The sequence below is a fragment of the Cyclopterus lumpus genome, chromosome 9, assembly GCF_009769545.1.
Source record: "Cyclopterus lumpus isolate fCycLum1 chromosome 9, fCycLum1.pri, whole genome shotgun sequence".
Taxonomy (NCBI): domain Eukaryota; kingdom Metazoa; phylum Chordata; class Actinopteri; order Perciformes; family Cyclopteridae; genus Cyclopterus; species Cyclopterus lumpus.
In genome coordinates, this window is record NC_046974.1 from 26,593,083 (window position 1) to 26,616,188 (window position 23,106).

Below are 23,106 nucleotides of genomic sequence, written 5' to 3' on the forward strand. Positions count from 1 at the left end.
TGGACCCGGCTCATTCATATTTTGGTGGTAAGGTTTCCAGATGTGACCCCACCCTACCTCACCCTGGTTGTCCCGTATGTCCGATCAAAGGAGGCGCAGGACTCGAGGCAGGCGGCTTGAATCGAAGGGAAAGTGAGCCTTGACGAGCACAAGCTGGTACAAGCTGAAGAGGAACCAGATGGAGGGTCAGGGTATCCAACGAAGGCCACGAGGGACAAACAGTGGACACCAACAGGAGCAGCCAGCCGGGCACCGACACGGGGAAACAGGGAAGCACTGAATACACAAGGGGCTAACCGACTGATGACACACAGGTGTGGTGTAAAACCAGCAGGAAGTAAGCCCAAACACAGCACACTAGAGGCAGGAAACAGCAAAATGCAACAGGAAATTAATTAAAGTAAAAGACTCCAGTTCAGTATATTCCCTTTTGGACTTTATCCCTCGCTCGTGTTACACTGACTTGATTGACCCTACCGCCGAGGCTAAAGCCCACTGTTCCATGGACATAATGACCAGTCACGCTCTGGGCTTTTGTTCATATTGAAGTCGCAGTCTGTCACTGTGCAGTCTGTCACTGTGCAGTCTGTCACTGTGCAGTCTGTCACTGTGCAGTCTGTCACTGTGCTGTCTGTCACTGTGCTGTCTGTCTGCCTGATGCTGCAGCAACACACGTGGGTTCCCAAAGTCCCAAGAGCATTACAAGTGCTTCTGTACTCTCTTCGATTGAATATTGATTTGGAATGGATTTTGTTTCCCTCTGAGAGCAAAAACTATCCTGCATGATCCTCAGGTCAATACATACCTTGATGGAATTGGAAATGAAGGTTCACATGATCCTCTCTTTGTCGATCTGCAATGCATTCTATTGGGCAGTCGGTTATTCCTGTATTCACATGAACACCACTGATATCATCTGTTTTCAGAGGGTGCTAGTGGAATAATACTAGTAGGTGTAGTTACTGGCATACTCAACTATGTTTGTGTGGTAAAATGTGTCTGTTGCCATTTCATGGATATCTCAGTCAATACAACTCATGTTCATTCACAGATGGGCAGGATCTCTTCTCAGTGCTGCTTCCTGAGCCCAGGAGATGCAGAGAGGCAAGACGAGATTTGATGTTCTTTATGGAAAGAAAGTCAAAATGACACTGAGCCTTTGTAATATCTCACATTATTAAACATTTACAATTGCTGATTCAGATATATTTAGAAATAGAGGTAATGCAGCTGCCTCTCTCTGTCTGTAGTCACAGAGCTATCTGATTGGTTACGGGTCAGGAGAAACAGCCTATCAACAAGATGCAATGAAAGTTACCTTTAATCAAACAAATGTCTAAAGCCATTTAAGCAACATTTTCTTTGACTCTTTTCTGGAATTTGTTTTCCATTTTACTGCAAATGAAAAATCGGTTGCCTGGATAAAACAAACAAACAAACAAAGAAGCAACATCCCGAGCTGAAAGGGCCGTGTCCACAGGAGTATTGTTTTCCCAGCTGTAAACAGCAGACTCTCTTCAGAAAACTGCCAGCTGGGAGTGCTTTGGAGGCGCAGCTGAGCTGTGCTTGTGTCTGGTTGCTATGATACGGATCATTCTCTGAGGTTAACGTGTTGGCACAAAGTAGAGCATGACTTCTCCAGATGAAGCACGAGAGGTCTGTGTGGCGAACAGCTCGGTGGGTACCGTCGCTTTGTTTCTGATTCAGATCGACTTTGGTCAGGAGGACACACAAACCTCCCAGTGAAATCAATAAAAACAACACACAATAAGACCATAACATACTCAGAATAAAACACATTGGATCCCGCGTGTTTTCGTTGTGAAGCTATTTGTCCCACCCCTCCTCCACTGTGATTGGACAGCTGGGTAAGCAGTGTTTTCCCGAAGTTCAGTGGTGACCGGCGAGCATCATTGAGCCTCATTGAGCCTCATTGAGCCTCAGTGGGCATCATTGAGCCTCATTGGGCATCATTGAGCCTCATTGAGCCTCAGTGGGCATCATTGAGCCTCATTGGGCATCATTGAGCCTCATTGGGCCTCATTGAGCCTATTTGATCATCATTGAGCCTCACTGGGCCTCATTGAGCCTCATTGGGCCTCATTGACCCTCTTTGATCATCATTGAGCCTCACTGGGCCTCATTGAGCCTCATTGGGCCTCATTGACCCTCTTTGATCATCATTGAGCCTCACTGGGCCTCATTGAGACTCATTGACCCTCTTTGAGCATCATGTGGGCCTCATTTGGCCTCTTTGAGCCTCATTGAGCATCATTGAGCCTCATTGGGCCTCATTGAGCCTCATTGAGCCTATTTGAGTCTTGGTTATTCCTTTAAGAGAAGACGGTTGGACGACAGGAAGAGGAACCGTGATGACGTTTGGATCTTTTGACATTTCGACATCCTCAAAGCCTAGCTAGAAATTGCGTGGAAGTCTGATTGTATGACTCTCCTTCTAACTTAATTTATTATATATTATTCATATTTATTAAGGTCTCAACCTCTAGTTTCAAGTCTTCTTCAATACAGCATGATGTTCATGAAAAATGATGGTCCATTTAGAGTCAAACAGACCATAAAGAAGAGTTTGCTTTAGGGCGGGGCTACAAGGTGATTGACAGGGTTCAGAGACATACGCTATAAGCCGTCTCTACGTCAATCCTCCGCATTCCAAACATGGTCATTTCTGTTCAATGGTTGCGAAAAAAAAACCAACATGGCCATAATCCAAGATGGCATCGCCAACATTGCCTTCATAGAGGCAGTCCACAAACCAATGGGTGACGTCACCATGGACGTCTTCGCTGTGGACAGACATTTACTAGTTGATGGATAGACATTTAAACATTATAAAGAGACCTTTGTGATCCCCAGTGGATGAATCCTAATGACGTATCTGATCGCCATCCACTTCCTAAATAAAATACTGTTCTTCTTTTGTATCTCCCAGGGTGCCCACGTGAAGGACAAGGCGTTGTTTACAGCTTGGTAGATGATGATAAACTGCGAGATTACTTGTGGACTCAAGTGTCCACACCTCCTCGCAGCCACTATATATACACGCACACACGCACACGCACACGCACACACATGTAATGAGCCCGGGCGCCGCGCAGGAGGCGGGCGTGCTGGCCTTCCCTTTTATGGTCTGTTTCCTTCCTGGAAGCCTCAGTTGGATGAGGAGCGCAGCGCAGCCTCCTCCTCCAGCGGCGCCGCGCTGCACACGCTCTGCCCGGCATCCAGCTGCTGCCTCCCAGAGACGATGGTGATCAATGTGAAATAAGCACGAGTCTCCTCTCTCAGTGGATACGGGTGCTCTTTGTTTTCCTCTCTAGTTTTGGTTCTCGCCGATCAGTCTGTGGAATGGTCCGCGTTTTTCTCCCCGGGGTCGTTTCCACTTCAGCATGGGTACTGCGGTGTCCAAAAGGAAGAGTCTGAGGAGTGACGCGATATCTTCCGTGGCCGCAAAAGTCAGGTGAGTGTGTGTGTATGTGTGTGTGTGTGTGTGTGTGTGTGTGTGTGTGCGTGTGTGTGTGCGCCAGAGATGTGGTCGCAGCCCCCCCGGAGTGGTCTAACGCGCTCTGGAGTTCAGAGAGGAGTCTGCTGCCTCCAAACTATACTATACACGTGAAGGGGAAAGTACTAGAAGATTAACAAATAGCTTCTTCTGTATAACATATTCAGTGCGACATTGTTCCCACAACACCTCCTCCATCGGCACACAGTCCTGGCCGCACAGGTTCACTTTGCTTCCTGCTTTGATTCCAAACGCTTGTTCTCCTTCCGCGGATTCTTTGAGGTAAATATAGACTTCACTCATCTTCCCTGAAAGTACGAGACGGCATCGTCCTTTCACACTCCAGGCATGTGTCTCAAAGAAAACCTCTTCAGAAGCTTTATGATTCCTGTGTGTTATGTATTAGTTTTATATTATAAGGAATATCTTTATTAGTCTTAATAGTCTGGTTCATTATGTGACAAAACAATACTTTTGAACTCTGGGAAATGGACATGTTTGTCGATTGTTTCAGATATTTTATTAAATTATCGGCAGATGATTCCATAGGGAAAATAATCATCAGTAGTTAGCAAAACATAATTAAGTATGTTAATTAGTTTTTGGCTAACACGCATAAAAAAAAAAAAGATAATCTTTTGTAAAATATTGCATTTGATCAAATCTGATGTTGATTTAAATTGAATTGGGCTGGAAGGTGGCTAAGCACAGCAACAGGGAGCGGGTTTCCATTCCCGTGTTGTTACTGCTCATGTCCCTCTACACAAAGACTTTTAAAGATGTCCACTGCTCCGTACAGAATGATGGCCTGAGGAACAGCGTTGTCCTGTTGTTGTATGTCTGCAGCCAGAGAGCTTATAATCCCTTTTACTCCACGCACCCCATCTACTCTGCAGACTTTCATCTGGACTCACTGGACTCTGACTAATTGTAATGCCATTTATCTCGTATGAGTCATGCCACGAAAGGTCCCGGGTGTAGGATCAGCGTGTCGTCTGTCCGGAGGCCGCGGGGTGACTGACGCTCTGCGTCGCCCACACTCTCTGACCTCAGAGGCCACAGCGCAGACGACCGAAACGCGTGCGTTGTCAGTCATGTGCCAGAACGCCAGTGGAGGGATGACACAGAATCTTCTCCTTTTCACCTGAAGCCTGCCATGACAGCCGTTCCTCCACGAAGCGATAACTTGACAATGCTACGAAGATACCGCTTCAGGTCGGCTGGATGCAGGTCTGACGAGCACCAGTTTTTAAAAGCACCTCTGAAAAGCAGGTTTGGATCCAAAAAAGGGAAAAAGGGATCCCGGTGCTACTTTTGACACTAATGAGGTGGACCATGATGAGCCCTCTGGTCCTCCAACAGGCGAGAACGAGGAGAGGTCAGAGCCAGCGGTGAGAGCTGAAGCGGGGATGAGAGGAGAACCGGTGGCCCACCGGTCTTGTGTCGTTATTAATCTAGAACAAACCAAGAACAAGACATTTTGTGACATTTCTGAGCCTTCGGATCGTAAAACTAAATCCAACCTCGCTCTGTAAACCTGACGGTCCAGAGGGAAGCGTGGCGTCAGTGTGAACGAGAAGTCACAAGTGTAATCCAAACATTCTCCTTCACAGCTCTCTCTCCGGAGAAAGCTGTGTGGAATTCTTGCTCCATTGTCTCTCCTGCCGACCGCATTGAATCACACAGCTGCTGTGCAGAGTTCACTGGCGAACACCTTTCCTTACTGGGAGATAATTGAGATAATCAGGATTGGAAGACATGCCTCTGGTGCTGGGCTAACATTTTGAAACAGGCCAACCCCTTCTCTCCGGTTGAATATTGTCATTAAACTGAAATTAAATAAGGAACACATTGGTTTTTAGTGCAGTCAGGCCATCGAGTGACTTCCCAGCTATTGTGTGTGAAACCAGCCAGCTGTCTGAGTGTTGGGCTCCTAAAGTGGTGTTATTGCGGTGAAGAGGTCCATGAGCGAACCGGAGGTCCTGAAACATTCATACGCTTGTTCTTTCATGTTCTCTTTGTGTCCCGCAAAGCAGGAGACAAACTACTTCTGTCTTTGACGACACACAGTCCTGTATTTCAGCTCAGCACTAAACCCATCGTTGAGAGGACATCACTCCAAACACGCTGCGTTACCATAGTTACAGAGACTGACAGGGACAATGTCCAACTGTCACGGGAAAGCCACATAACACACATGCTGTTGAACTGCAGACGATGGTGAACTAGTTCCTTAGAGTTGACTGGGGAGAGGGAGGGATGGATGAGGGGATGGATGGATGGCGGGATGGATGAGTGGATGGATGGAGGGAGGGATGAGTGGATGGATGGATGAGTGGATGGATGGATGGAGGAAGGATGGAGGCATGAGTGGATGGATGGATGGAGGAAGGATGGAGGCATGAGTGGATGGATGGATGGAGGAAGGATGGAGGCATGAGTGGATGGATGGATGGAGGAAGGATGGAGGCATGAGTGGATGGGTGGATGGAGGGATGGATGAGTGGATGATGGATGGAGGAAGGATGAGTGGATAGATGGATGAATGGATGAGTGGATAGATGGATGAATGGATTGATGGATGGATTAGTGGATGGATGGGTGAATCGATGGATGAGTGGACGAATTGATAGATGGAAGGCTGAGTGGATGGATGGATGTCCCTAGAGTCCTCTCCAATAAAATATATGTATTTATGTATCCGGCTTGCAGCTCCAGGTCCTGGGTCTGTCCGCGGTGCGCTGGTTGCTCCCAGAGAGCGTCAGTCACCCCGCGGCCTCCGGACGGACGACACGCTGATCCTACACCCGGGACCTTTCGTGGCATGACTCATACGAGATAAATGCCATTACAATTAGTCAGAGTCCAGTGAGTCCAGATGAAAGTCTGCAGAGTAGATGGGGTGCGTGGAGTAAAAGGGATTATAAGCTCTCTGTACTCCCTAAGTAGAAATAGTCAATTTGGTCGCTGAATGTCTCGTTTCCTCATGTAGGTCATACAGCACCAGCATTCAATTGAGACTGTTTAGTAAGCAGGTAAACTTCATGTGTCAACGTCGTGCCAGGGCACAACACCTGGGTCCTGAAAGTGGAGCAGCAATGAGGTTTAATGATGCTGAAAAGACCTCGGTAATAAACAGCCCCAAGCGCAGTACATTCACATTCACACGCTGATCTAATATGCTGGACGAGCTCCTCAGGCCGCCGCGGCTCCCGGACACGCTTTATTGTGGCTTGTCGCCTCCTTTTTCAAACGCGTATAAAACACGTCACACTTAAGCAGTAGGCCATCCAATCAATTTCAGCAAACATCATGATTCAAGGCAAAAAAAGTATCAACGCGCAGCTTTTGGGCCAGATGACTTTGGCCCAAAGCTGAACCTATTTTAGGACGCGGATTGGCTACATTGTATATCACTCATTTATATCTTTAATCAGTAATTGGCTAAACTGCTTCTTAGACCCGCCTCTTCTGGGCCAGAACGATTTGGGCCCAGAGCAGCTGAGACACGCAGACAGGCGGAGTGGGGGTGCAGGAGGTACAGGAAAAGCATATATTTTGCGCAGATATCGTGTTTTACAAATTTTACTGGGTATAATATTGACAATTTGTATAATTTATAAATATTATTAATAGTATTATAATAATTTTTTCTATATAATAATTTTTTTTTGGGGGGGGTCCAAGCCCCGTGGCTATTGGCAAGCCGCCACTGCACTTGCGTCTCGAAGAGTTTTTTCCACGTGAATTATACATCTCAGCCTATACTGAGCTCCGCACGGCTTCCGCCTCACCTCGCCTCACCTCGCCTCACCTCGCCTCACCTCGCCGCCCCCCCGGACGCAGCCGAGTTTCATCCCGCCGCACTGATTCAGACATGTGACATAAAGAACACAGTGACATGAGGGAGATGTGTTCACAAGACCAAAATAGAAAGTACGGAGAGAGTGGGAAGTGGAATGATGAAGGGAGGCATAATAAGTAAAAGGAAAGAGTAAAGAGAGTGTGTACGTGTGTGTGTGTGTGGGGGGGGGTCTAGAAACTAGATGATGTCACGGTGCCAGGCTTCTCCTCCTCCCTTCTCTCTGTGTGTGTGAATGATGACTGTATATGTGAGGCCCATAGGGACGATGCGGGGTGAAGACGCCTGGGGACACGACCACGCCTCATGGCACACTGGTGGTGCTGGGGGAGGAGCCTCACCGGCACAGATGCAAGAACACATGCGTCCTCCTTGAGTTTGACTGAGTGGTTTTTTGCCTTCGCCCGCAAGTCCCGTGTGTTTTCTGCGTGACGCCCCCCAAAACAAAGTAAACACGTCGGTGGCGGCTAAGTGGCGGGAGGACAGATTACGTAATGGGCAAAGGTAGATTACAATGTTGTCAAATTTATCTTGTGAAATAAGTTTATTTTGCAAGAAACTTGAAATAGATGCAGATAATTGATGGAGATGTTTTCACAGCAAAACAAAATAGATATTAGAGAAGGAATCGAGACCTGTTTAAGTACAAGCAGCTTATAGTCCACAATTAAGACAACAAATTCTCAGGTGTATCATTTCTATTTTTGATGTTTTACACTGACTTCAGGACGGTTCAAAATGAAGGTGGGGAAGAACGTACTCTGGAGCCGACCAGCTGCTGTAACAAAACCAAAAGAACGGCCGTATCCGCCAACATGGCTCATCAACAATCAGGGGAGCTCTGTGTGATGCACTGGAGTTCATTCCCCTAAAACCCTCAAATAGACAATGACATACATGAATGAACAACATATTATATATATATATATATATATATATATATATATATATATATATATATATATATATATATATATATATATATATATATATAAATAATACACCCAAATGTCCAGTATATAGGGGTTTCCAAGACTGTTTTTGTTTATTTTAGTAGCTGCACTGCAGAAACATCAATCATACCAGACACTGATGGTCTAATATTCAATAAAAAGACCACATCAGCCCAAATGTATCGTAAAAGCAATATACTATAGCTGATACAGCAGCGATGTCTCTTTCCAGTGATGCTGTGTCATCATGGAGAAGCGTGGGCGGACGGCCTCACTGTGACGAGTGCAGCGAGCAAGCGCCGCCATTTGTTTTCGACCCCGCTGTGCCCTCCATGCTCCATCCGCTCACTGGGAGCTGATCAGTGGTACAGACCATAATTTGTCTGATCAGTGAGGGCACTGCACGGCCATCTTACCGCTCACCTCCGTGCTTCACTAACAGGGAATCGTTATTGCCTACATAGTTATGTTATTAAAAGAAAACCGGCTTTGCCCTCTGGAGGGGAAGAGAAATCCATAAAGGAGAAGGAAAGAAATGGTTGAACAGAAGGTCAAATAAAGTATTACGAATATGGCACGGGAATCGTTTGTTTTACGTCTCGCTTATCTTGAAGCTATAGATCTTAAGTTGCATTGTTGAAAAACAATATTGTATTAATAATGTATGTAACAATAATGTCATTATCTGAATAATAAATCAATTTAGCGGATGGATGTATATTGTGAAACCATACTAGGAGGATCCACACAGCGCCCGTCGGGCCTGCTATCTGCCTGTGAAGGGTTGGTGACTTCATTAAGGGACACTTGCTCTGCTCCACTCCACCGACAACAAAGGCCATGAGTCAGGCAATTACTCATATCTCCCAAGGGCCTGTAAGTGGGCTCATCAAACGGTACTGGAGGGAGAGAAACACAAGTAACATAAGTAAAGTATCTCATCACGATGATGCTGTAGCGGCCTCGGGATCAGATTGGCTTTTATTTAAGGAAGAGCTTTGTTGCCCTTTGGCAGGAGATGTCATTTAGCTGACGCTTTTATCCAAAGCGACTTACAATATATGACCATACTATATGACCATACTGTTCTCTGGCAGCTGGGCGGGTTATGAGTCAAGATGCTCCCAAACTCCCTCATCTGAACACACTCACTCAATTTGTGTTGAAGGAAATTGAAGAAACCCAAACCACCTCCTCACTAGACATTTTAGTTTGAGCTCTGCTCTATTTCACTAGATGACCTTAATTGCAATACCAATAGCAGGTAAGGATCCATGAGGATCAGGAAGGGGGAGGGGCTTCATTCAGACGTCCTTCTGGTCAGCAGAAGACTCATTGAGGCACTTTTCCTGCAATAATAATCAATGTCAGATGTTTGTTCAGGAAAGTTGTAAGTCTGGAGAAGAACTGAAATACAACCTAAATGCCTCAAACAGCTGTTAATCGTGTTACCTCGGGGTTACTTTAAGGTGCTATAATGTTCTAGGTGTAGTAAACATTTCTCTCTAATATGGACGATATTGCTGCAAGTATTCTCACTCACCTTATTTCCTGTCGGCTATTGTACGAAGGAATGAATTGACCCTCAACCATTGAACATTACACGACACCAAGCACAGGAGAGAACAGAATGAATGAGGAGAACCGGCGGTAGCATCGTGCTCTGAGGCCGCTCTGCTGTGGCGCCTTGCAGAAAGTGGACAAAGGAAGAAGGAAGATGACCTCGGAGATCTTTAGGAAAACAAGAAAGCATCGGCCTTCACTTCAACAGTTCAGTAGTTGTGTTACTTACGTCATTAAATAACATCAGTTATTGTAACAAGCAGACGTATTTGACCCCAAATCTTTTTTTCAATACTAAGTATTTGCATAAACATGTTGCCCAGTCAACATAAAAACCAAGTGAACCTACGGTGGAGGTTTATTTTGAAAAGACACTAAGCATGGAACGAGCATGACCCACGATCATATTTCCAATCAATCCATCAATCGAGTTGGTTTTATTTAACACCTTTTAACCCAATTAAAGGCTATTCAAAGTGCTTTACAAGAGATGGACACAGAGAGAACGTGTTGGGACTGCCCTGTGTGTGGAAACTGTCCACCTCCAATAAATAGTGAATCCAATCCCACCAACTTTATTTCTCTACCCTTCCACCCATGGGTTCAGTGTAAGAACTTAGGCCTCTCTCTCTCTCGCTCTCTCTTTTCACTCATTTTTAAGGTTTCTCTTCACTGCATCAAATAATAAAGAAGTGCTGTAATAAAGCCAGCATGCCATAACATAATTACGGGCCCCACATATCTATTTAAGTCTCAGTTATGGTTTTCCATTATTGTGATTGTGAAATATAACCTAAATGGCCCAGATGTTTTATAACAGACACACTGGACCGTGGCTGGAGCTAATCCGGGCAGTGATGGGGACGGGGGGGGACGGGGGGGGGGGGGGGGGGGGGGGGGGGGGGGGTGGGGGTGGGGGTGGGGTCGCTGCTGGTCAAACGATCTTGAGGGAGAGAGGCCATGAAATCCCATTTTCACCCAAGTGGAATCTATTAATGCCCAGAAACGGTTGTGCTGCGCTATTCCTCTCCATGAAATGTGACGGTAGCTCTGAATGTTTGTCATATTTCCTATCGTGTGCTTTATGGTCTTTGCTTGTACAACAGGGATTTGTCAGAAAGTGCACATGGAGGAGGTTTGGGCCATCACTAAGTGCTTCAGCCACAGTGCATGAAAGAAAACTCATATACACTCAAAAACAGAGACATTAAGGACACACGATCAAGTACACAGGAAACGACCTTTTGACCTTCGCATACTCCTCTCAGTGATCATGGGAACGGGGGAGCAGGGTAAGAAAAAGGCTGAGAAAAAAAATATTTATTTCGTACTTAGAAATTTAAGAGAAATAAAAATAAATAAAAAACTTGAACATTTTCTGAAGTGGCGAATATACATGATCTCTGAGATAAAGAAATCATACATTTTTGCAAGGAAGAAAAACTTGAAACTCCCAAATGAATGACAAATAAACTGGTAAAGTTTGTGATTTTGTACCTTTCAGGAACTTGGCTTCACTTTTCAAGGCCGATGGTCTCCCCTTGGACATTTCCTACAATACTTCATTATTAACATGTACAATTTACAACTATTGAACATCATATGTTGTGAAAATGAATGACTCTCAGTAAGTTAGCTTATAAAACCATGTAAGAATAATTATTTGATTTACGTTTCACAGGGTTTTTTTGCAGTCTTTTGTTTGTCCTCTGCAAACAGTGACATGGCGTTTACTCGCAGCTTAGCGTATGTAATATTTATTGAAGCTGATAGACATTTCTTCTCCAACGTGGCCCCCTCCTCTTCCTCCTCCTCCTCCTCTCCTTCATCATCTAGGCTGGGAGCGGAATGTTTCACAGGGAGCCGCCTAACATTTAATTACTTAGAGTGTTGTAGCAGGCGGCCATGTAGGCCACAGCAACAACACAGCAGTTCCATTTCACTTTCCCCCCTGAGATCCAGACCTGTGTGCATGTAGAAAAGCGTAATGTGTGAGAGTGTGCAGCCCGTTTCATATTTCCTTTTCATTTTTCCATGCACACTCTGACATTGTGGGAGTCTGTCTGTGTATCGGCGTGTGCAGATGGCAGGAATGCCAGGTCGGAGGGAGTGGGAGGAAAAGGGATTACAGGCCGAACTCTTTCTCTATAGGCGTATGTGTGTGTGTGTGTGTGTGTGTGTGTGTGTGTGTGTGTGTGTGTGTGTACTATAAGTGTGTGGGTGTTTCTACAGGAGAAGTCTGTATCTCACTATGAAGTACAACAGTGATCTCCTGCCAGTTACGGTGAACTAAAGAGTGGATTTCACTCTTCAAGGAAAGGTTGGACTGACATTCGAGGGCTCCTTAGTTTTTGTCCAATAAAATATAAACTATAGTGTCATGATACTGCAGCTATTGTGAGTCATGTTCCACTTTTCAATGGAGGGTAAAACAGTTTGACCTCGTGAAGCCCCTCCCCCCTGCTGGTTGGTGATTCATGACATCATTCAGAGGCGTTCTGTTTGTAAGACATTTCGAACTGAAGAATAAAATATCCATTGCTCTTCGAAAGGGTATGCATTATTATGCTGTTATTATGTCATTATATCGGTGGCATTAAATGGTCTTAAAATGACAATAATATCTCAATTATTTCCGGGACAATATATTGTATGAAAGCAGTTCCTTGGGGCTTTAGAAGGAAACCGCTGTCCCCTCTTTGTGACGTGGCTCCACCTCAACAGGACACATGTGCTGCTCTAACGTGCAGACGCTGACAATGCAAACAGGATCCATGAAACCATCTTTGTGTCTGAAGCCTGACAGCAGCAGAGAGAGACATAGAAGAGCCCTCGTGATCTATGAAGTACAGTCTGCCACATACCGCGCCAGCTCCTCAGCCTTCCTGCCAAATATGTGTTCTTTTAATCACGTATATGTATTGTATATTTATGCTAGAGTCACTCACAGTCCCCTATGAAGCCCATCAGCTGTGCAGGGGAGGCAAGCTGTCACCCAAGCTGTGCTTCCAGAGTGTGGATTCACTCTCACAGAGCGCTGCCTGGTATTATGTGATGACGGCCTGTCTGTGTGGAGAGGCTCGTGACTCTGTGTTTGTGGGGCTCGAGGGTTAACTGCTGCACTTGTTTTGTCTCCACAGAGCAGCCAGAGCTTTTGGGGAATACTTGTCCAATGCCAACCCAGAGAACCGCAACGGAGCAGGTAGGTGATCCATTCAAAGCGTCCTCTTCACACCGTGACACCGGCACAGCCAGTGGCACATGTCTGCAAGTACAGTGGCACATGTCTGCCTATTAGGTAAATATCATCCAACAAATGATGCAACACTTTCAATATGCAAAACATCCTCATCCGAATACAGCCGTTGGCAATGAAAATCTTTGCTCTCAGGCTCCCTCCAACAATACTCATTCAATACCTAAAAATGAGAATCTATCATTTAGAGCATAGCATATGAAATAATGTATTTGTGGTGGACACAGGCAATTAAAAAAATATGGAAATATCAATGTGGTAAATGTATATGCGTAATGAGAAGTAATATATAGAATGTATGTATGCTGTAGATATATATATATATATATATATATATATATATATATATATATATAGGCTGCACGGTGGTGTCGCCTCACAGCAAGAGGGCCGTGGGTTCAATTCCTGGTCGGAGCGGTCCTTCTGTGTGGAGTCTGCATGTTCTCCCCGTGGCAGCGTGGGTTCTACTTCTGTAGCCCATACGTGATTTAAAATAAGTCTACTTTGACTTTCAAACGTAACACGAACAGCAGGGCGAAAGTCCTATGCTCGACCCACCCGTCCACAAAGCCCCCCTCGTGGCACGTGATGGGTTAGAAGTCGTGGTTATTTCAGGCGTCGTGTGTGGAGATGAGCCAGTCGAGTGACATTGGTTTTGCACAGGGATGCACGGATGAACTTTGCTGAGCCACTCCGGTCCCAAACTTCTTTATCCACAGCACAGAGAGCATGAAAACACCCACTGCCTGCAGCATGGCAGCTGCTCAGTGTGTGAGGAGGAGCGTGAGGAGGAGCGTGAGGAGCTCCACGACCCTGCGGGGCTGGAGGGGTTTTTATTTCTCGGCTCATCCTGCTCACCTGCTTTTTTATTATCTCTCAGCCACCTCTCCGCTCTCCTTTCTCCTCCTCCCAGAAGCTTTGCTGGCTCGCTAATGTTTACCTCTCTCCTGCCAAAGCTCTGAATCCCAAACAAACGATCTCTCTGTTCTTTTATACTTCACCTATTTATCCGTATGAATTACAGACGTGAACATTGATCTCCGTCTTCTTCGTTTGTCTTCTTTCTATCTCCAGATCACCTCTTGTCCGACACCTTCCCCAGCCAGGACTGTGACTCTCCGTGCGTCAGCCGCCTGCATGACAGCGATCTGACGCCACAGATCCACAGCTTACCCATCGCTAAACCCACCCAGTCCAGCCAGCCCAATCCCAGTGCTCATCTGCAGCCTCAGGCGAAAGCCCTCCAGGCACCGTTGTGCCCCTCTAAGCGACGAGTCTCTGCTGAGCGCAGCCTCTCCACGGAGGACCCGCAAGGGGCCCGGGGACCTGAGGAGAACACGGTGGTGAAGCCAGCCGGGGTGTACACCATCACCAGGGAAGGGGGGATGACCCTGGGGGGCCGAGGCAGCGAGGAGAGCCTGGAGCTGGAGGTGCTGAAAGGCTCTAGGGTGCAGCATCCGTCCCAGGCTCCGGCCAACCACGACCCGTCCTGCACCAGCCAGCCGGCCACCGCGGCCGCCCGCGGCGGCCATCACCGTAGCAGCCATCACCGCAGCAGCCATCACCACGGCCACCACCATCACGGGGGCGCACCGGCAGCGTCACAGCCGCTGCAGAGCTCGGGGAGCGCCAGCAACATCCGGGACTGGGGGATGAGGAGAGGGGGGTCGCGGGAGGACAACACCCCGGACTGCGTGGCCTGCATCCGGGCTCCGTGTCAAAGCCAGCGCTCCCTGGACCTGGACCCCTCACCGCAGGATGGAGGGAAGCCCCGCAAGAAACTGGAGAGGATGTACAGCGAGGACAGAGCGCCGACTGATGACAGGGGTAAAGAAAGACAATACGTATATACTATTATGTAAATATGTAAAGTAGAAGGTGTGAAACGAGGTCAAACGAGGTCTTCTTTTGGGCCCATTCCCCACTCGAGTCTCCACCTCTAATTGTACCGCTGGCACCACGCCTTGCTCTTGTGTTCCGTGTTTGCAGAGGACAATCCTAATAGCTGGTTCCCCAAAGAGAATATGTTCAGCTTTCAGACAGCCACCACCACCATGCAGGCGTGAGTATGGCATGGAACACCGCCTCCCCTCCCACTCTTGTACATCAGCGTCTTACTGCTCCGACGCCGTGTTGGCAGGAAGTGGCTCGGCCTGTTCCTTCCAAGACGTGCAATGTAGCGTTTCTACTACAAAACATTTTAATGAGCGTTCACACATTTCTCACTTGTTGGTTTCACCAATATATGAATCCTTTATAACTTCTTATCATTTCACTGTTATGTTCATTTCTGAGTCACTGTTATGTTCATTTCGCTGAAAATGTGCAACCTAAGCTTCAAATCCAAATAACAGACTCACACTACATTTGGATTTGAATGATTGTAGCACATTCCTAATGAAGAAGTGCATGTAAATGGCTCTTTTCATGCTCATTTTCATAATGGTCGACTTTGGAAGATTTCTCAAAAGAGGATTGGGAGAAATCCCCTTTCATTTTTAATTTGAAATGATCTAAATTCAAGACATAACTTGAAGTCAAATGCTAAAGTGCACTTGGCACTTTTATACAATGTATGGGCACCAACATCTGATCCCGTCTCCCCCTCACAGATAGCACATTATTGCGCAGCATTATTTTTTTCATAGTTTTCAGGTGACGACATTAATGTTATTTCACTGGCTCCTCCCACATTAAAGGCCTGGTCGCATCAGAACAATTTGTCCTCTTAGTGAAATATTTGGTTGTAGAAGCTCGTACTCTCAGCAAACTATTTGCTCTATTGCGGCCTAATAGTAAAAACAAAAATGCAAATACAGGGTTAATATTCCGAAGAAATTAGAGGAGCTAAACTTAAAAAGCGCTTCAATTGCATCAAAAGCTAACTGAGCTAACAGCGCACAATACGCCAACAGCGCTGACAGAGCTAACAGTGTTTTCCTGTCGAAGTCATAATATAAACTATATCTATATATTATTTATTTTTTTAACGGATATTTACAAGAAAACTCAGACATTCTCTTGTATTAATATCACCAATATTTACGAGGAAGAAACTCCCTTTGACGAGCGACCACATCGCTTCACTTTCCAACGTCTACGTCCAATTTTCCTGTCCGTGTATCCAAAATATATCCAAACGGAACTGAGATTATGTTCACAAGGCGTGTACAACAGCAATACATTAAATTGCGACGGGAAGCGTCGCCACTCTTTATTCTCTATTCACAAAATGGTGGCGTGTCGAAGGCTGCGGTGACCGGTTCTTTACTGCGGTCCATTTAGACATCCAAACAGAACAATGGACGCGTCAACTTCCGTCCAAAATCTTGGGAAGGACCAGATTTAGAAAGTAGAGAATGTGTGTTAGTCATGCACACACACACACACACACACACACAGACACACACACACACACACATGCACACACACACACACACACACACACACACTCCACTCCTCGTGACTAGCTAATTATCACCTATCACCCAGATCTCATGATTATGGCCCTCAAAGAGACAAAGCTCCTCACCCCTTGTGATCATTCCCACTCGTCCCTCCCACGCCCCCCCCCCCCCCCCCCCCCCCCCACCTCCCCCACATGTCAGCGCCTCCCTTCCTCCATCTGTTTCTACCCGTCCCTCTCGGGGTCAGCCTGACACATGGCCCCCCGACACTGGCCCTTGATTAATATGAAGCAGTGTGCTACAGTGTGACTGATCCCCCCACATGTTGCTGTGTGCATTCTCATCCTCCGTCTTGTACTGTTTCTCACTCCGTCCTCGCTCTCTGATATCTTCAGTTGATATTTAATGCCTTTTTCCGTCTGTGCGTGCGTGTGTGCGTGTGTGTGTGTGTGTGTGTGTGCGTGCGTGTGCGTGTGTGTGTGTGCGTGCGTGTGCGTGTGTGTGTGTGTGTGCATGCGTGTGTGCGTGTGTGTGTGCGTGTGTGTGTGTGTGCGTGCGTGTGTGTGTGCGTGCGTGTGCGCGTGCGTGTGTGTGTGTGTGCGTGCGTGTGCGCGTGCGTGTGTGTGTGTGTGCGTGTGGAATAACTGACGTGCCCTGTTGCTGACTTCTCTTTCATTTCGTCCTCTCCTCTTCTTCCTCTCACTCTCTACGTGGCGGCTTTCCAAACCACGACCGTAGAATATCGTGAGTAACTCCTTCAACCGCCACCCACTGTTCCTTCCTCGTCGCTCTTCCTTTCTTCTTTTTCTTTCTTTCTTTATTAATCCCTCACTCTGTCGGTTGGGTTACATATCTTCAACCTTTGTGGTGTGCTCTTCAGTCTGCTGTGTCCTTACCCCCCCTGACCTCAGTACCTGCTGGACCGGGTGTTTGAAGTTCTAGAGTCAGTCAGCAGGGAAGGTAGCGTACCGTGTGAGTGCAGTCAGCAATACTAAATTCACCGATGACAAGTTAAAGTGTGGATGTGACTGGGGGCGGTTGATGAAAGGTGCGATGTGTACGATCTGGTTCCTCACAGCACCTCCACTACTGGGTCCATACATTCTACATCCATCAGTTTTTTTAAAGTTAATAATTTATAAAAAAATTATAAATTTGTTTGAAAATAACGCTGCTGTGACACCGGTTAGCATCTTCACATGTGGAGTCAGCCTGTTTGTTCATTGGTCTAAATTCAAAGTGGCAGACGCGATAGAAGGACCCGTCTCCAGCTCACTGCTGACTGGGGATCTGCTCCAGGTGAAGTAGTCGCCTGGCAGCGGGGGAGGTAAGGAGGTAAGGAGGCGAGGAGGCGAGGGTGCGAGTCATTTCTTTTGTTGGTTTGTTTCTGCTGCTTTGGATTTAATCCAGTAAATAAGCGACGCCTGCAGCTTCAGCTTCAGCGCCGCTGCTTCGACGGACCGGGACTCACTGTTGGGGGATGACAACGAGCCGAGGCTAGCTGGTTAGCGCCGAGGCTAGCTGGTTAGCGCGCTCTTCTCAGTAGATATCTCTGCAGCACCGTGCACAGCTGCTGAGTTTTTAGTGAGCACGTGTGCCGAGTTGAACACGTTCTCCGCGCTAAAAGCTGCTCGCTGTTATCTGGTTGATGAGTTCTCCGCATGTTGATGTCTGTACTAATCACGATAAGCCAAAGATGGTTTCTTTAAAATGCGGGAAACAAAGCGCTACTCTTGGAAAAGTGGAAGGTGGAGAACTACAGTGGTCGGGCTCACGTGATGAATGGAGGTGTCCCCATCCCAGTTCCAGGGTTGTAAATGCCTCTCATACAGCCTCAGGCGAGGTTGCATTGAGCTATACATTAGGATGGATTCACGTGCTATTCAGTAAATATTAGTATTGGGCGATTCTAGCTTACAGCACGGTGTGTTCAAATGTTATATGTCAAATTTTGTTTGTGGCGAGAAACTACTTCAACAAGTAATTTGTTTGAAGGATATGTTTTTACAGCAATATGAAATAAATATTAGAGAGGGACCTCTTAAAGTTCTCAGTTAAGTCTTTAACAGCTTATAATATATAATAACAACTACTAATATATATATTTATATATATATGTATATATTTATATATACATATATATATATACACATATATACACTTATGCGTATGTAAAGCTAACATTAGACAGCACTATCATTACTCAGATATAAAAACATTTGCACTTTGAGACAATTTTTTTATTATAAGCAATTACCACTAACTGTGTAGATATATATATATATATATATATATATATATATATATATCATATAACTATATCTGACCGTTATATCTTGTGTGTAGTATTCAATCCTTAGTAATGTAATATACCACCATATCTTAGTATTTTAGTAAATGTGAGCTAACCTCGTGTTTTCAATAAGTTGAAGTTATAACATTACCTTGTGGCATCATTTCTAAACACATTGCAAGTTACCGCCGGGTTTAATTTAGAGGTTCTCTCAGTTTCAACATCCCCCCCCCCCACCCTCCCCAGCAGTGCAGATGCTGGAGCTATCGGATAATAAGCTCTGCACAGACTCCGGTGACTTGCCTATTGTTCCTCACTCTAAGCACTTGTCAGCTGTCCGTCCGTTGTCAGTCACAAGCGGGCTGCACGACGGGACTTCATTTCCGACATACGTTGTCACGGACGACTCTCATTATGTCTGACATCCTGTCAAGAGTGTCGCCGCCCCCTGTGGGAAAGACACACTAAGGCCGACCGGCTTACACACCGACAGAATGAGAAGTAACGAGACACCGGGACGGGCCCGTATGTGAGATCAGGGTTTCGGTATCGTACAGGAGTTGGTCGGCTACTCACTTAATAATTTAGTTGGCTTGCGTTGGAGATGCAGGGTGTGTTTCTTGGTGACTCCTCAGTGTCCCTTCCTGTGGATCCCTATCTTGCATTGTGGTCCTAGTGTGTGTGTGTGTGTGTGTGTGTGTGTGTGTGTGTGTGTGTGTGTGTGTGTGTGTACCTCTTTATCCACATGTCCTGGTGGATACAACGTCCCTGTGCTGCTATCTCTAACCTCTCTAAACCCCCCACACTAACGGTATGGGCTTAAACCCCTCTTGCCACACCTAACTGGAACCTTAAATTAATGCCCGAACCCAACTGGACCCAAAGGGTTTGGATCTGCTCAATGTCTCTCGACTTGGTGGCATTTCAGTAAAAAACAAAGCAACACTGTTGCTCCAAACTAAAAGTGTTCGGACTGCAGGATAAACGATTTCTGAGCTAAATCCGTTTTCTAAAGAGAGTTTTTTTACCCCTTGGGTCAGTTTGGGTTCCGCCAAAATTCTTTTGGCGCAGCTATAAAATAAGAAAACGTAGAATTTCATTTCCCCACGGAATCCACTTAACGCTTTGACGTCCTGGCAGGGCTTTCCGAGGCATTGCTGAGAGAAAGAGGCGGAAAAGAGAGCGGGAGGCCGCCACCATGATGGAGAGGTACCGTGTCCTCGCTGTCCTGTCCTGTCCTGTGTGGTGCTTCACCGTCCCTGTGACAGTCAAAAGAAACTTGGTCAAGTCCAGGAAAAGTTTGTTATTTGGATTAAAAAAAGGGTACCTTTGTTATGTAACTTGGCGTCTGTTAGGACGTAAGTTACGGAACAAAAGATAAGTCACCGTTGACTTTTGGTTTCACACGGGACAAGAACAGCGTTCTCCTGGGTGAACATCCTGTGTTTGTTTCAACCGACCGCATTAAACTCTGTGTTTTACTCCTGTCATAATTGCCACGGCCACTAGAGGTTGGAGTGTTCTTCATCTATTTGTATTGGTGATCAACCTTGTGAATAGGTGATATCGACCCCTCTCTAACCTTCTAATATATATATGACACTGGGATTTCACGGGGCACAGTTCTTTCCTCCTCACGACGTCATACCACATTGGGAGCCTTCCGTCTGCTAGACTTCCAGATATATTTGTGGTTCTACCAATAAGCTAGGTAAATGAGTAAATACCATTAAAAGTCCATTTATGAAAGATTTCTTTGTCCATAGTGATGTGATACAAACAGAGCAAAGGGTTTTTAAATGTACTGGCTGCTGTAGCTGTACCACTTCCTGCCTGGCTCAATCTGCTCTGTGCAACTGCCGACGTCTCCGTCAAATATTTGAACGTATTTTAGAATTTCTTTTATAAAACTACTTAATTTAATAGAAAAAAAAAGTTGATTAAATTGCCAAATTAGACTAGGATCGTTGAATCTGACGCTCTGCTGAAATACGGTATGTCACGTCTGGTGAAATCAAAAGCACTGGTCGCAGTGGAACCTGCCCAGTGGAATCTGCCCGGTGGAACCTACCCAGTGGAACCTGCCCAGTGGAACCTGCCCGGTGCAACCTGCCCGGTGGAACCTACCCAGTGGAACCTACCCAGTGGAACCTGCCCGGTGGAACCTACCCAGTGGAACCTGCCCACTGGAACCTGCCCAGTACAACCTGCCCGGTGGAACCTACCCGGTGGAACCTGCCCGGTGGAACCTACCCAGTGGAACCTACCCAGTGGAACCTGCCCGGTGGAACCTACCCGGTGGAACCTACCCAGTGGAACCTGCCCACTGGAACCTGCCCAGTACAACCTGCCCGGTGGAACCTACCCAGTGGAACCTGCCCGGTGGAACCTACCCAGTGGAACCTGCCCGGTGGAACCTACCCATTGGAACCTGCCCAGTGGAACCTGCCCGGTGGAACCTACCCAGTGGAACCTGCCCACTGGAACCTGCCCAGTACAACCTGCCCGGTGGAACCTACCCAGTGGAACCTGCCCGGTGGAACCTACCCAGTGGAACCTATAAAACTACTTAATTTAATAGAAAAAAAAAGTTGATTAAATTGCCAAATTAGACTAGGATCGTTGAATCTGACGCTCTGCTGAAATACGGTATGTCACGTCTGGTGAAATCAAAAGCACTGGTCGCAGTGGAACCTGCCCAGTGGAATCTGCCCGGTGCAACATGCCCGGTGGAACCTACCCAGTGGAACCTACCCAGTGGAACCTGCCCGGTGGAACCTACCCAGTGGAACCTGCCCACTGGAACCTGCCCAGTACAACCTGCCCGGTGGAACCTACCCAGTGGAACCTGCCCGGTGGAACCTACCCATTGGAACCTGCCCAGTGGAACCTGCCCGGTGGAACCTACCCAGTGGAACCTGCCCAGTGGAACCTGCCCGGTGGAACCTACCAAGTGGAAACTACCCACTGGAACCTACCCAGTGGAACCTACGCAGTGGAACATGCCCGGTGCAACCTGCCCGGTGGAACCTACACACTGGAACCTGCCCGGTGGAACCTACACACTGGAACCTGTCTGGTGGAACCGGTCCAGTGGAAACTACCCACTGGAAACTACCCACCGGAACCTGCCCACTGGAACCTGCCCAGTACAACCTGCCCGGTGGAACCTGCCCGGTGGAACCTACCCAGTGGAACCTGCCCAGTGGAACCTGCCCGGTGGAACCTACCAAGTGGAAACTACCCACTGGAACCTACCCAGTGGAACCTACGCAGTGGAACATGCCCGGTGCAACCTGCCCGGTGGAACCTACACACTGGAACCTGCCCGGTGGAACCTACACACTGGAACCTGTCTGGTGGAACCGGTCCAGTGGAAACTACCTACTGGAAACTACCCACCAAGAACCTGCCCACTGGAACCTGCCCAGTACAACCTGCCCGGTGGAACCTACCCAGTGGAACCTGCCCACTGGAACCTGCCTGGTGAAACTCTGCGTGTGAGGCTGATAAACATTCAAAGCAGGTTTTTTCAGTGGCTGCTGAATGAAAGGTTCCTCCTACAGAACAATCCACTGTTACAAGCATCACACTTTTCACTGTTGGTAATTTGGTGTGTAACACCTCCTGATAGCCAGCAATGGGATACAAGAACACGTTATAACCAACAGGCACGAGAAAGGCTGCTAAATGAAGCTTAACTTGAGATCTGATCAAAGTGAAATGATGTCATGTTAAAGGCAGGTTTCTTTCATCAAGTCCTTTTTCATCTGCCACCTAATATTGGTGGATACTTCCTGTGCTTTTACAGGGAAAAAACACCACAATTCTCCTAACAACTCCTGTGTGTGTGTGTGTGTGTGTGTGTGTGTGTGTGTGTGTGTGTGTGTGTGTGTAGCTGGTTGCAGGGTTAACCAGTGTTCTTCACTGCACACTGAAGTGTCAACATGGGGTCTATTACTGCTCCGTGAGCACTCCAAGTGAACAAATCAATCAATATTTGGCAAACAACCTCACATCCAGCAAGGCTGAGACATGCCATTCGATGTTCAAGCCTGTGCCTATGTGTGAATTGTATTTATTTATATATTTGTGTGTGTGTGTGTGTGTGTGTCACACACATACTCTCAGAAATACCTTTCTATTTTAATAGAAAGGTACATCTCAGTTAGTTTCCCCAAATCAAATTATGCATGTTTAAATAAGCAAGACATTCAGTGTTTTATGTTTTACTGAAAAGGTCACAGCCAGATTG

General features: G+C 46.7%; 1 protein-coding gene across 1 annotated transcript in view; it reads left to right on the plus strand.

The window, feature by feature from the left end:
- The first annotated feature begins 3,386 nt into the window (after positions 1 to 3,386).
- The window catches only part of nsmfb (NMDA receptor synaptonuclear signaling and neuronal migration factor b), a 36,275-nt gene continuing 16,555 nt past the window's right edge, over positions 3,387 to 23,106 (plus strand). Inside the window, exons 1-6 of the mRNA XM_034541988.1 lie at positions 3,387 to 3,475; positions 13,036 to 13,097; positions 14,226 to 14,978; positions 15,141 to 15,213; positions 17,297 to 17,302; positions 19,992 to 20,060. Of these exons, the coding sequence (XP_034397879.1) occupies positions 3,405 to 3,475; positions 13,036 to 13,097; positions 14,226 to 14,978; positions 15,141 to 15,213; positions 17,297 to 17,302; positions 19,992 to 20,060 (1,034 nt within the window). The 5' untranslated portion in view covers positions 3,387 to 3,404. The remainder of the gene's footprint in view (positions 3,476 to 13,035; positions 13,098 to 14,225; positions 14,979 to 15,140; positions 15,214 to 17,296; positions 17,303 to 19,991; positions 20,061 to 23,106) is intronic.